Raw genomic sequence first — 14,486 nt, 5'->3', positions numbered from 1 at the left:
TTTTGGAGACCCCAAGATTTTGGAGATGCCAGAAACATAGAATACAAGTTGAGGAGAGCTGCTACCATGGAATGGACCAGCCTAGGAGAGTGAAGTTGTAAGTGGAGTTCTTAATTCATCTTAGTTAAAAACCCAGAGTCATATATAGAGGAAAATGCTGAGAGATCAGAGAGAAGGAGCAAGCCACAGGCACACCTTACCTCTTAGCATCTCAGCCAACAAGAGAGCCAGTTCCTGTTTCTCCCTGCTTATAATGTGTTTCTGCCTAGCTATCCTACTTCCTGTCTGTCTGTACAGACCGCCATACCTCTATAGTTAGCTAGTGGCAAGCTCCACTTTCTGACCCTCAGACTGCCTTTATTTTTCAAGAAAGATAACACGAGAGGTGTGTTGCAATCAACAAAGACATAGGAGCTGAAGATCTAAAGAGCATTTTGACATCAGACATGGAGATGCAGAGTTTAGAGTTTTCCCAGATGTTTTTCACTCTTGCTTTGGTCCAGTGTTTCTTCATTATGCTCCCTTCTCTGTTTTAGAACAGTAATGTTTATCCTCTGCTGTTATAAGTTGGAAGCAAGCAATCCTCATCTTTAAGCTGAATTTACATGGGAGTGCAGTAAACAGATTTCATGAATCACAGAAGAGACCTGGAACCTTAGACTTTCAAATAAGTTTGAGACTGTTTTAAACTATGGGGACTTTTGAAGTTGGACTGCATGCACTTTTGCGTTATGACATGGTTACAATCATATGGGGTACCGGGAATGTGGTGGTTTTAAAGAAAATGGCCCCAGTAAGATGTGGTGCTATTAGAGGTGCTTTGCTGGTGGAGGTTTGGCCATATTTGAGGAAGTGTATCATTGTGGAGAAAAGGACCTTCAGTTCCTTCTCCAGCACCATGTCTGCCTGCTTGCCACCCTCCATGATATTGGACTAAACCTTTGAATCACAAGCTATCCCTAATTAAATTCTTTCCTTTGTAAGAGTTGCCATGGTCATAGTGTCTCTTCACAGAAATAGAAATCCTAACTAGGACAGCTATTAAGATTTTTCTTAGAAATGAGCAGCTAAAAATGGAAATGTGTGCTTAATTTTCTTATCAATTAAACATGATTTGGGGAAATGTAATTTTCACACATTCCCTATCTTAGCATGTACAAAGTGGTGTATTAAGTTGGATCATAGAAGTTTGATCTATGCCAATAAACCACTCATTTCTCACAGGGCTTGTTTTCAGGGAGTTACAATATATTCACAGGTTGCCATGACAAATGGTGCTTCTTTAAAAGCCTCTTAAAATTTGTATCCTAGGACCTGCTGTTTTGTCGTTATTAATCTGCAGATCCCTCCCTCTAACCTTGGGAAGACAGATTGGAAAACTGAAGGTCTGGATTCTAGAAGTTCTGGATATTACATTCCACTTTCAGTGATTTCAGCCAGGAGTTTGATAATTTCCTGCTGTCTACTCCTCTTGGAATGCAGTGACCTGTGATGATGGGCATGTTGACTTCATTCAGAAAGAGTGGGCTTTGCTGGGTCCTTCCTAGAATAATCTCCATAAAGATATGATGCTGGAGACTTCAGGAAACTCACTGCTATAGCAGGGCATCATTTCCTAAATCATCTCAAATGATACCACCAACTGACAAGTATTGATTTCTCTACTTCAAGCATACATACCAGCTTTCTTTTCTATGAAGCAGTTCATGATAGTGAAAAACTATAGAACACTTGCCAAGGAGGAGGAGGAGGGAAATATCGGACGTTTGAGTGTAACTAGAAGACCAAATGAGAAAAAATGGATGCAAGACAAGGAGAGTGCCCTGAACCCTTCCTCAGCAGTGGCCTCTTCAAAGACCTCAGCCATGAAGAGAAGTGAAGCCAAAAAGGAATGAAACTCCTACAACACTAGAGTCATCATCCAGCCTTCTGATGAGAGAAATATCTATTATCTTGTTTGCGATATGGTTCCTACTTTTCTCTTCTGATTGTCTGAAGTTCCTGTGACAGCCAGATGAGAGCAATCAAGAAACTGGATAAAGAGCCGCCTGCAGCCCCTCAGCGAATCGCCAATCCAGGGATACATTGCCTGCTGTTTACATCTCTTCCTTGAGCTGACTGTTGGGGAATGGCGTTGCCAACAATGTCTATTATCTTGGGCCTGAGCCTCAACACACAGTGCACCAGATCCCCAGAGGAAAGCCATGAGGTTTGGGCACAATGCAGAGATGCTGGCAGGCAGCTTCCTGTGTACAAGGTAGTGGTAGTGGGTGCAATTGGTGTTGGTAAAAGTGCTTGCACTATCCAGATGACCCACCACTACTTCGTGAAAGAACATACCCCACTGTCCAGGATTCTTACTGGAAGGAGGTGACCTTGGACAATGGTGGCTACATTCTGAATGTGCTGGACACAGTGGGGCAGGATATCCTCAGGCCCTACGTGTCAAGTGCTTAGCAGCTGGTGATGGTGTGCTGGGTGTCTTTTTTCTTGATGACCCCTCATCTCTGGATCAGCTGCAGCAGATATGGTCCACCTGCAGCCCACATCAGAAGCAGCAGCTGCTCCTGGTACTTGTGGGCAACAAGTGTGACCTAGTGACGATTGCTGGAGATGCTCACACTGCTGCAGCAATCCTGGCTCATAAGTGGGGAGTCCCCTTCGTGAAGACCTCAGCTAAGACACGGCAAGGTGTAGAGGAAGCCTTTGCTCTGCTTGTCCATGAGATTCAGAGGGCCGAGGAGACTGTGGCTGAGCCAAGCAGGAATAAGACCCTACAACACAAAGCTGTGTGTAACTGTGGCTGCTCTGTAGCCTGAAGATCTTAGTCAAGCAAATTGACCCTTCTTTCATGTCATGTCAAGGTGACAATTCCCTTGGCATAAGAGTCCCCTCCCACCAAATAAGTTACCATGGACACTTTTTTATTCTCATTTGGTGAGGAGTTAGGTGGTAACAATGGAGTGTCCAGCATTGGCTGTGATCTATGAAGCTCTATGCAAAATTGAATAAATGCTCATACTAAAAAAAAAAAAGAAAGAAACTGGATAAAGGAGAGACTTTATCTTGAAAACAAATTGCTATAGCTACAATAGCTAAACAAAAATAGATCTGGGTAAACTGTTATGCCCTGCCTAAGAGGACAGTTATTTTTCTGGGTTTAGATATAAGTGTGAGAGAAATGGTTTGAGAAATCCTTGATGTGCTCCAAGCGAAATTCTCTACTCTCTGGAGCACATGGCTATTAAGCTCTTTTTAAGTTTTCAAAGTAAATTTTTTAGATCATAACAACATAATATCCACATTCTCTTTCCTGTCTCCAAGCCCTACCATGACTCCTCAATGTTTTCTAATTAATGGCCTGTTTTTCTTAAACAACACTTACACAGTAACAACAGTTAATGTTTTATGTGACATACAGTTGGCTGCAGTATTTCCCAGCTATGAGGTTAAGGGTTGGTAGCACTGCACATTGAGTGTATAATGGAATGTGCACAAAAACACCCTGTGCTTTTCACGAGGAGCAGGATGTGTTCCAGGAGAGTGGAAGAATGTCTAATAAAATACAAACTTTCTTGCCTAGGTGCTTGCCGGCTGGGCTCGAAGAGCAGAGCTGGAAGGACTATGCTATCTGTGTCATTTGAAATCTGATTACCTGGAAGGGGGGCTGCTAATATTCTAGGCCTAGCTGGTCCATGAGGGACTCTGGGAAGGTTTAGCAATCAGGAGTACTGGTGGCAGGTTGCTTGCAATTTCTTTCCAGGATTCCCCTCTCCTTCTGCCCTAGGGAGTTTTAAGGAAGGACACAATCTATACCATGGTGACTGTAGGGTGTTGAGAGCAAGTCTGTTTAGCTCTCATTTCTGCTGGAATTTGTATGTAACATAAAACAGACTTAGTTCTCTTGATCCACACAGTGACCTTGGAAGTTGTCCTTTTCCTCTGAGCCTCCCTGTATATGGATTTCTTGGATAGAAGGAGACTCTGCAGCCCTCGCATGGAAGGATATGATGCCTATAGTATCACTGCCCAGTGTGTGCACACAGGTAACACTTTTGGTGTGCAGTGGGAACAGATTGGAAAACAGACAGTGTCGTTTCTAGAATTTCTCAATATTGAATTCCACTTTCAGGTTTTTGTCATAAATATTACAAATAATTTAAACAATGGTATTAAGATGGTGACATTGTCTTTCAGCAATACTTAATTAGAATGCTTTCTAATTTCTGCTACCACCAGCCACAATAGTGTGATTCGGTGCTGTTTAGTTCCAGGGGACAAAAACATGTTTCTGGTCTGTAGAGATTTCTCAGGTGTGTATGGTGTTGGGCAGGGAGTTAGGTCAGGATACACTTCTTGGGTCATAATCCATTTGTCGTGAAGCAGATTTTAAATTATTCTTCCATGTTGTTTTGGGATTGGGCAGTAGTGGGACTGGGTTTACCTGAAACCACAGGAGGATTTAAGGTGTGCAGAGACATAGACAGAAGTCTCCTCCTTTTGTAGAGAGAGCTCTAGAGCACGGGGCATCTTTCTTTGGAAGAAATATCAGTAGCTGAAAGGTCAGAAACAACAGTTTAAGGGTCACTTTGAGTTAATTTAATTGGAGTTTTGAAGTCTGTTTTTATTTAATCTCTATACACAAGAAGATTCATAGGTAACTGGATAACATCACACTTTTTGTGGATAAGTTTCTTTTGTTCTTTATATTAATAGTCGACTATAGTTTTTTACCTTTGTCCTTGGCTTTTTCTCTCTATCCTCTCTATTCTTTCATAAGTATTGTACACATTTGGAGTACACATATGTTTATGGTAAATATAAAAGTCATATTATAGCAATCTGTATACTATATTTTCATAATCCCATTGAGCATTCTGAGTATTTTTACTCTGAATGTAGCTTTATTTTTTATTTTTTGTGAATGTAGCTCTGTAATGAGCATTTTGTTATATATTGTTGTGCATTGTAATTGGATTGTGTTCATTTTATGGTGCAAATTTAACATACACAACAACTTATTTTTGATCCATCATGTTCCCAAGGATCACTGATTTACTTCTTTGTTTATTTAGGTTTTGTTGAGCTTGTTGTTGTTCATCTGTGAAATAGTTTTGACTTATCAGATAAAACATACTGTGTATATTAGCTCATTATCTCTGATGCACAAACATATGCAAAATATAGCAATAAAGTTGGAAGATTTGTAAACCCTTAAAAAATATTATATTCTAAAAACATCATTTTGTTCCACATGGAGTTGCTTTGCAATTGTTAAAACTCTCCTCTTCACCCCACAAAGAACAGGTAACACCAAACAAACAAGGTAAGCCCACCTGTGAATTTCTTTCCCAGTACACTTCCCCATAAAGTGCAGTCAAGTGGATGATCCATGACAATTATCACTTACCTCTTCCATAGAGGTCCTGAAAAGTTACTGCCTTTAAGGAGTTTCTGCAGTACCTGGCCTCCTCTGAGACACAGAGCTTATTGTGGAGGGGTCCTTGCAGAGGAAATGTGTGAAAAGTGGTGTAGGCACTGGCGAGGACTAAAGACCTGGAGGTGTCCTGTGTCCATAGTGAATAAAAAGAGGAGGATCTTTTATAGGGATCTAGGACTCACCCTTGGATATCCAAGGGAAATTATCAGGAGAATGAGCTGTTCCCCTGCTGTCCTTCCATGCACAGAAGGTAATGAATAAAACTCCCACCTTCAGCCTGTTCCTCTTCTTTCCCACTCTCCTGTGGTCTCTCATATCAGAAAAGGAATAGATGATCAAAGCGGTAATTTGCTAGTTTTATTCCATTCATTCATTTGTCTTATTATCCATGTGCCATTTAGTAAGTCCTATGTATGCTGAACTTCTTTTTTTCTTTAATTAACTTTGTTCTAAATATTAATGTCTTAGAGAAGGGTAGCTCAGTTTTACTAAAGCCTCTGGTTCTTTTTCTGCATGTGGAAATTTTTTACACTATTTATTGGAAGATTGAGCATTTGTACTATCAGTTTGTAGAGAGCAACCAATGGTCTGGATTGCATGGGCATTTTCCATTGTGCCCTTTGAGTCTGTAACTCAAATAGATATAACCCATTCTAGGCACCATGGTTTCTTTACAAACTGATGGTAAGGCCCTCTTGCTAAGTCAGTGGCTACATATCTCATTAAACATGTAAACTGAGCTGCTTTAAATTGAGAGTCTTTAACACTACTGACTATGTTCACGCTACTAGAAGGCACTAATAGAGTGGAAAAGTAAGTATCAACTCACTCCTAAACCCTTTGTCTACAGTGGTTACATGACTACATGATACTCTAGTGCTATAGTAGCACAAAACTTGTGAGAGTCACAAAGCATAATCTAATTGGATTTAAGGTCTTGTCATGACATAGATCCCATGCTAAACACTGCTCAGAAATGTAGAATATAACGACTCTTAGCCACATTCTGTATATACCCCTAGATCAGTATAGTGCTCAGCCATCATCAGAGAAGCTTCTTCCTGCAGTCAATGGAAACAAATACAGAGGCCCACAAATGGTCAGTATACAGAGGTTGAGAGATTTTGCAATACTCAATCCTAAATGGGTTGCTTTTTATTTAAATTAGAAATAAGCTTGTTTTACATGTCAATCCCAGTTCCGTCTCCATCCCTTCCTCCCCTGCTACCCACTGAACCCCTATCAAATCCCCTTTCTGCTCCCCAGGGTGGGTGATGTCTTCCATTGGGGATCTTAATGTCATATCAATTGGAGTAGGGCCTAGACCCTACCCAGGGTGTCTAGGTTGAGAAAGTATCCCTCTATGTGGAGTGGGCTCCCAAAGTCTATTCATGTACTAGGGAAAATACTGATCTACTACCAGAGTCCCCATAGATTGTTCAGACCTCCAAACTGACATCCAAGTTCAAGGTGTCTAGGATAGTCCTATGCTGGTTTCCCAGCTATCAGTCAGAAGATCATGAGCTCCCTCATGTTCAGGTCAGCTGTTTCTGTGGGTCCTTCCAGCCTGGGTTTGACCCCTTTGCTCATCACTCCTCCCTTTCTGCAACTGGATTCCAGGAGTTCAGCTCAGTGTTTAGCTGTGGGTGTCTGCTTCTGTTTCCATCAGCTACTGAATGAAGGCTCTAGGGGAAAGAGTAAACTTAAAATTATAGGGAAATTTATGTCACAAAATACAAACATTGGAAAGGAAAATTTTCTAAGATTAATATTATTAGGAACCTAGAAAAAGAAGAATGCCTTAAACTCTAAGGATGGATAGGAAAAAATATTCCTCTCTGTCTCTCTCTCTCTCTCTCTCTCTCTCTCTCTCTCTCTCTCTCTCTCTCTGAATCACTGTCTCTGTCTCACAGAGTCTCTCTCTCTCTCTCTCTCTCTCTCTCTCTCTCTCTCTCTCTCTCACACACACACACACACACACACACACACACCTGAAATTGGTTGACATTGAAAGCCAGAAGACCAGCAGAAGTCAAAGAATGCAAAAATTGGTCCTTTAAGAGTCTCATGCTCTACCGACTGAGTTAGCCGGGTGAGCTAAGTTGGTCCTTTAAATACAGCAATAAAACAGCCAATACTCAAGCTATAAAATGAAGAAGAGGGCATCAGTCATATTAATGAGAAATGAAAGAGGAGGCATGCTAAACATGCCAAAGAAAATTAGAGATAAACAAAGAATACTATGAACAACTGCATCTACACAAATTAATAATGTAGATAAAAATCCAACTTCTTTAAACAAAAATGATTTAAAATTACTGCCATGGTTTTTAAATAGCCCACTTTTAGCTTAATCAAAAAATTAAGATGGATTATACATAAGTCCTATTATTCCATAAACAGGCAAACAAAGAGTAATCATACATCTGAATTTCTCTTCATTTCCACCTTCCCCTAAGAATATTCAGCCCCCACCTCAGGGTCCTGAGAGTATTGGTCCTAAATAGGACCTGGTTAATTACACAGATCTGGACTCCTCTGGGTCCAGAGCCCCTGGGCCCAGAAGTATCTAGAAGGGGACATGTCAGAATGTCTTGACTGCAGAGGTTGTTCTTTCTTGTGTTTATAATGAATAAAGGTGATCATGGTCTGAATCAAGGAGGGACCTTAATAAACCTTCAGTCATCCTAGATAAATAGTCAGGAGGTACCTTACTGTCCTCCAACCTATGAATCTTGTATTTCCAGTATTACGACAGTTATGAGTGTCAGTTTTCGGGTATGATAGCATCCTTTGTCATTTCCATAATGTAGAAATACTTTGTTCCGCAGTTGCATTGATAATAATTTTGGTAATGATTTCAACCTAATAACAACTTTCTCATTTAGGGGTAATGCTGGAGTTCTTAAGCCTTCTTTTAGAGTATTTTTGACTTTGGAAAATTAGTAAACTTTGAGCAGACTTTCCTATCAATAAGAGCTTGTTCCTTACTGAAACCCATTGACCAGAGTATTGACATAACCTGGGTGTCTATTTATAAAGTTGATTATCAGTTTCATACCAAGAATCACTGTTTCCAGAGAATCTAAGGTAAGTTGCATGTGTATTTACTAGTATAACCATTCCCATGTGAGATTCTTATCTGCTATTCATGTCGATAAATGTGAGTTCAATGATTGCAGAACTGAAGTTCTTTAGGTCATCAGCAGCAAGCTTTACAGGTGACCTCTGCTTTGCAATCTCTCCATGTAAGACTCCATAAGTCATGGACCCCACTCATTCACCCAATAAGAATCATTTTCAGTAACTAGGTACATGATTTCCCCCCTCTCTACCCTTTTTAAATAAGCATAGCATGAGAGTGTTAAATTGTTAGTGCAGCTGCACTAATAACCATTAGCAGGATGCAGACCACAGCATTTAGATTCAGTAGTCAGATAGTATAATGGAAGGATTTCTCACCTCTCTGTGGGTTGTTCCTTTCCTTCTATTTTTTTTTAATTAGAGGTGAACTCAAGGCCTTGGGCATGCTAGATAACTATAGCCAAACCCCAGTCCTTATCCCAATATGTCTTAGTGCTTCGTTTTTCTTTGAAAGCTTTGATATGCACTGGGGTTTGTTAGACAGAGCTCTCTAGAAGAAACCAAATAAGGACAATAAATCGTTCTAAAGATGAAATCCACAAAAGTAGAAATTGATAAGTCCAGTAGGTATAGACTCGACACCTTGGGAAGAGTAAGTGTACAGTCTCAAATTCAAGGCAGTCTGGATGCAGTTTCTAAGGAGACCTCAGATTTTCTGTATCTTCTGCCAATTGTTCATAGAAAGTTAGTCATTCTATGAAGGATTATAGTTACTTTACACTGATTTAATGTTAATTAATAATTTAAATGTTAATGACAGTGTAAAACACCTTCTTAGAAGTATCCAGAAGTATAATTTGCCCAAAATTGCTATCAAGACATAGTCCAGTTTCTATAATAATTAACTATCAAGTTAGGTATGGATATCTGTATATGATGTCAAGAGAAAGATAAAAATGAACTCTACTTTATAAAATGTTCATTGTATTTCTTTTCCTGCATCAATATCATTGAAATCATAGGAATTGAAGCATGAAAAGTTTGATTCATTAGTATTATTAAAAAGAGCACTGCATCATACCACCCTAATACTTTCCATAAATGCATTATTGCATCTGTAAAGCTAATTTTAAAAAGTATCAAATTTTTATTCTAAATGATGAGATTATACTCTCAGGAAATTGAAGAGAAGAAATTATCTTTATTTAATGTTCATTTATAACTTAAAAATGAAAGAATATTTGCCTCAACATAAATGCAGCACAACCAAGAAATCTTAATGGACACTGGGTCATGTCCTGGTATAGCTAGCCTTGCTGAAGGGTGAGAGCAGTAATGCCATCAAGTGTAGACTATGGTAACAACAGTTGTGAACCAGTGATCAGGGTCATCAGTAGCTGTGAGGTGAGTACAAGATGCTGAGGGAACATGATAGCAAGTTTTATTGTGTCTCTTTAGTGACACAAGAAAGGTTTTGCTTGGCATTTAATATATGGGAGACAGATCTTGAGAGAGAAGGGACTAAATTTAGGATGCATTGAGCATTAGATGCCTGTGAAGAAAAAAAGCAAGGAGAACTATTAGTCAACAATGAGTTAACTAAGTCTGTAGGTTAGAGAGACTGCTATATCTGACTTTTAATTGGTGATATAGCACATAAAAGTATATGTGTTTTTCTCGGTACTCATATAGAATTATGAGAATTACATGTACAAAAATAATTCAAGAAAATTCACAGAATAAGAAACTATAGAATGGAGTGAACTATGGTTGCCTACAAGATGCAGGCAGGCAAGAAAGAGATATTTCAATACATTTTACATAGCAGGAGTAATTAGGAGTGATTGGGCAATGCTAGAATAGAAGAGAATGCTAAAGAAATATTAAGAAAAGTCATTCATGAACATAATGACTAAACTTACATGGGTGTAGAGATTACAATAACATTAGTGAGAATAAGATAAATTAATAAAGAACATGCAACACACCATTTGTGTCATAGAAACAACCCTGTTTTCACTGGGATATAGAGATGGATTGAGAAGTGTCAGAGTATACAGGACTGGGTCAGCATGTCATAATCTATCAAAGACAATTGTCATTAAGTGATTAAGTATATTCCATGCCACATTGAAGCAAAGAATATAAAAATAAGTAAAAATTCTTCTTTCTATATGAGACAAAAGAATGGAGTCAATTTATGATTTCACACAGGTTCAACCACTGGGAGTGTAAGAAACTGGTGATTTTTTTTTCTTAAAGTCATTCGAAGCAGATCATGATTGAAAACCAAACTGTCATCTCTCAGTTCCTCCTCCTGGGCCTGCCCATCCCCCCAGAGCACCAGCACCTGTTCTATGTCCTGTTCCTGGCCATGTACCTCACCACCGTCCTGGGGAACCTCATCATCATCCTCCTCATCCTACTGGACTCCCATCTCCACACACCCATGTACTTCTTTCTCAGCAACTTGTCCTTCTCTGACCTCTGCTTCTCCTCTGTCACAATGCCCAAATTGCTACAGAACATGCAGAGCCAGGACCCATCCATCTCCTACGTGAGTTGTCTGACACAAATGTACTTTTTAATGGTTTTTGGAGACATGGAGAGCTTCCTTCTTATGGTCATGGCCTATGACCGCTATGTGGCCATCTGTTTCCCCCTTCATTACACCAGCATCATGAGCCCCAAGCTCTGTGCTAGTCTATTGCTGCCACTGTGGATGCTGACAGCATTACATGCCATGATGCACACCCTGCTCATGGCTAGACTGTCTTTTTGCAAGAACAATGTGATTCTCCACTTTTTCTGTGACATATCTGCTCTCCTGAAGCTGGCCTGCTCAGATACTTACATTAATGAATTGATGATATTAATCATGAGTGGGCTGATAGCTATTGTACCATTCCTACTCATTGTTATGTCCTATGCAAGGATTGTCTCCTCCATTCTCAAGGTCTCTTCTACCCAAGGCATCCAAAAGATCTTCTCCACATGTGGTTCCCACTTGTCTGTGGTATCTCTGTTCTATGGGACAATTATTGGTCTCTATTTATGTCCATCACCTAATAACTCAACTGTGAAGGAGACTACCATGGCTTTGATGTACACAGTGGTGACTCCAATGTTGAACCCCTTCATCTACAGCCTGAGGAACAGAGATATAAAGGGGGCACTAAGAAGAGTTGTCTACAGTAAGAAAATTTCATTATAATAGATTTTATGTAAGAAACATAAGGATGTTTGTAACATGATAAATAGAAGACCCAGAGAGTGAAGTTCAGGAAAGCACAGCAGCCACTCCCTAGATCTCACCTTTACCTCAGACTGAAAGACAATCCTGACTCCATCATACATCAGATTGGAATCCCAAACTTCTATGCTCTCTTCAGCATGGCTGGAGAATTGTAAGACTGATGCCAGCTCTGAGAACTTGCTTATGTCTTGTATACCTCACTAATGCTGGGATTAAAGGTGTGTGATCCCAGGTGCTGAAGTCATCTTTGTGTACCACCACTACCTGATCTCTATAGCTTGAGGCTGACTTTGTTTTCTGAATCCTCAGGCAAGATTTACTAAATCATAAATAAAATATCACCACAGTTCCCCTTTTTTGTATAATACAAAAAACTACTGACATAAGAAAAACTATATACAATAAGTACAATAAGTACATACAACACATGCATGTAATTAGTTCATCAACAATGTCTAGTCCATTTGGATTTTAGAAATTCACAGAAAATGCTCCATTATCTATCCTATTTTGGTGAGTCCAAAATCTTGTACCTAATTTACTTTCTATCCTAATTTGCATTATCAAATTAATTTTTAATGTCTCTTAGACTTTTATACTTACAGCTCCTAAGTGAGCTTCTTTTCTGAGTCTGGAAAATGATGAAAACTATAACTATACAAAGTATCTAGTCTTCAACTCCCTCAGATACAGATACCCAAGAAGGAATTAATATTGACTGAGTAAACAGGAACAGCTAGTAAGAGACTTCCAAAAAATGTGAGAAATGACAAAACCAGCTGGCTGCCTGGACAGTCACCACAAACTCTTGCAATTTTGGGGCATCCATACCTTGTCTACAAGCCTAGCCTATCTGACAGACTCTTCTGTGAAACAAGATTTTCTAAAAGACTATCCCACCTTGTCTTGCCAAGGTTTGCAGCCACTCTGGGGCATCCATCCCTTGTCTACAAGCCTAGCCTATCTGACAGACTCTTCTGTGAAGCAAGATTTTCTAAAAGACTATCCCACCTTGTCTTGCCAAGGTTTGCAGTCACTCTGTTTGGTGTCCTGCTTGTCTGATTTGGACAGCATACTATCAGCAGTCAAGGCAAGGGCACTTTCTTGCCCAGTGGTGATGGGTGATGTCCTTCTGTATGCTGTGAATGTATGCTTATCTTATTGGTGATGAATAAAGCTGTTTAAGCCAATGGACAGGCAGGATGTAGACAGGCAGGAAGTATAGGTGGGGTGACCAGTCTAGGAGAGGGTGAGGAGGAGGAATGCAGAGTCAATGAACAGAGAGATGCCATGAAGAAAGAGGCCCACTACATGGGGATACATAGATTAATAGAAGTGGATTAATAATTAAGAGAGGGCTAGCCAATAAGAAGCCTTAGCCAACAGCTGAACAGTTTATAATTAATATAAGCCTCCCTCTGTGTTTATTTTGGACTAAATGACTGTGGGACCAGGTGGGATAGAAACTTCCATTCTCACAGTGGCTTACTTTTGCCACAAAGAAAGTAAACTCTATGTGGACTTTCTTCAATGCCCATCATCTTCTCTGAAGTAGATTGTTGTTGCCAAGAGCTGACACATCTTATTGATGGGGGATGTCTTTTTGTATACTGTGAAAGATATTTCTCTTATTGTTTGATGAATAAATCTGTTTTAGCCAATGGACAGGCATGATTTAGCCAGGCAAGAAATCCAAACAGGGATGGAAAAAGATAGTAGGCAGAGTGAGGGAGACACCATGTAGCTGCCAAGGAGTCAAGAGGCCTGAATATCACTGGTAGGCCATGACCACATAGAAAAGGGTTAATAATTAAGGAGAGCTAGCCAATAAGAAGTCTGAGCCAATGCCTAAGCTGTTTAATTAATATAAGCCTCTGTGTGTTTATTTGGGACTAAATGGCTGTGGGACCAGGTGGAACAGAAACTTCCATCCACAGACATTCAAATTTTATTTCAGATGTTGTCCCTTATCATAGTAAGGGAATGCTTCATAACTGTTCAGAACATAAGAGAGGAGGTTTAGTTGAGTAAAGTAGGATTGTCTTTAATATCTGGCAGTATCTTCCTTCTTACCTCCCCTAGACAAACCTGCAAATGTATATTGGAAGAGGTACTCTCTAACATGATCTCCATTCCTTATATTCTAATTTGCTGCAACTTACCACTTCACCCTGATTTCCAAGTTCACTGATATATCAACTAAAATAGTTTAAGTAATAAATTTATGACACTCAATACTAATGAATTCTCTCCAACACCAGACTTCCTTCTAATATTTCCTATAAGTTCCACCATACTGATTTTGACATCATTTTACTGTTAGCATCCCATGGTTTTATTTTCCTTTTTAAAATTTAAATTACAAGAAAGCTTGTTTTACATGTCAATACCAGTTCCCTCTCCCTTCCCTCCTCCCCTGCCTCCCACCAATCCCCTAAACCATCCACTTTCTGCTCCCCAGGGCGGGTGAGGCCTTCCATGGAGGATCTTCAAAGTCTGTCATATCATTTGGAGAAGCACCTAGGCCCTTCCCATGTGTCTAGGCTGAGAGAGTGTCCATCTTGTGGAATGGTCTCCCAAAGTCCATTTGTATATTAAGAATAGATACTGATCCACTGCCAGAGGCCTCATAGATTGTCCAGGCCCCCTAAGTGACCCACACCATCAGGGGGTCTGTGTTGGTCCTCTCTTGTTTTCCCAGCTATC

At 39.9% G+C, this 14,486-nt stretch overlaps 1 protein-coding gene and 1 pseudogene across 1 annotated transcript; both read left to right on the top strand.

Annotated features, from left to right (window-relative positions):
- Positions 1-2,128: 2,128 nt before the first annotated feature.
- LOC100762076 lies at positions 2,129-2,819 on the top strand (annotated as a pseudogene).
- A 7,983-nt stretch (positions 2,820-10,802) lies between these two features.
- Positions 10,803-11,738, top strand: LOC100761786 (olfactory receptor 1496). The gene has a single exon (XM_027426154.1). It carries the CDS (start codon positions 10,803-10,805, stop codon positions 11,736-11,738), a length of 936 nt encoding a protein of 311 aa, XP_027281955.1.
- Positions 11,739-14,486: the final 2,748 nt, after the last annotated feature.

Source organism: Cricetulus griseus, chromosome 7 (assembly GCF_003668045.3).
Source record: "Cricetulus griseus strain 17A/GY chromosome 7, alternate assembly CriGri-PICRH-1.0, whole genome shotgun sequence".
Taxonomy (NCBI): Eukaryota; Metazoa; Chordata; class Mammalia; order Rodentia; family Cricetidae; genus Cricetulus; species Cricetulus griseus.
The sequence above is the reverse complement of the archived record's forward strand: the minus strand, read 5'-3'. Positions and strand labels throughout refer to the sequence as shown.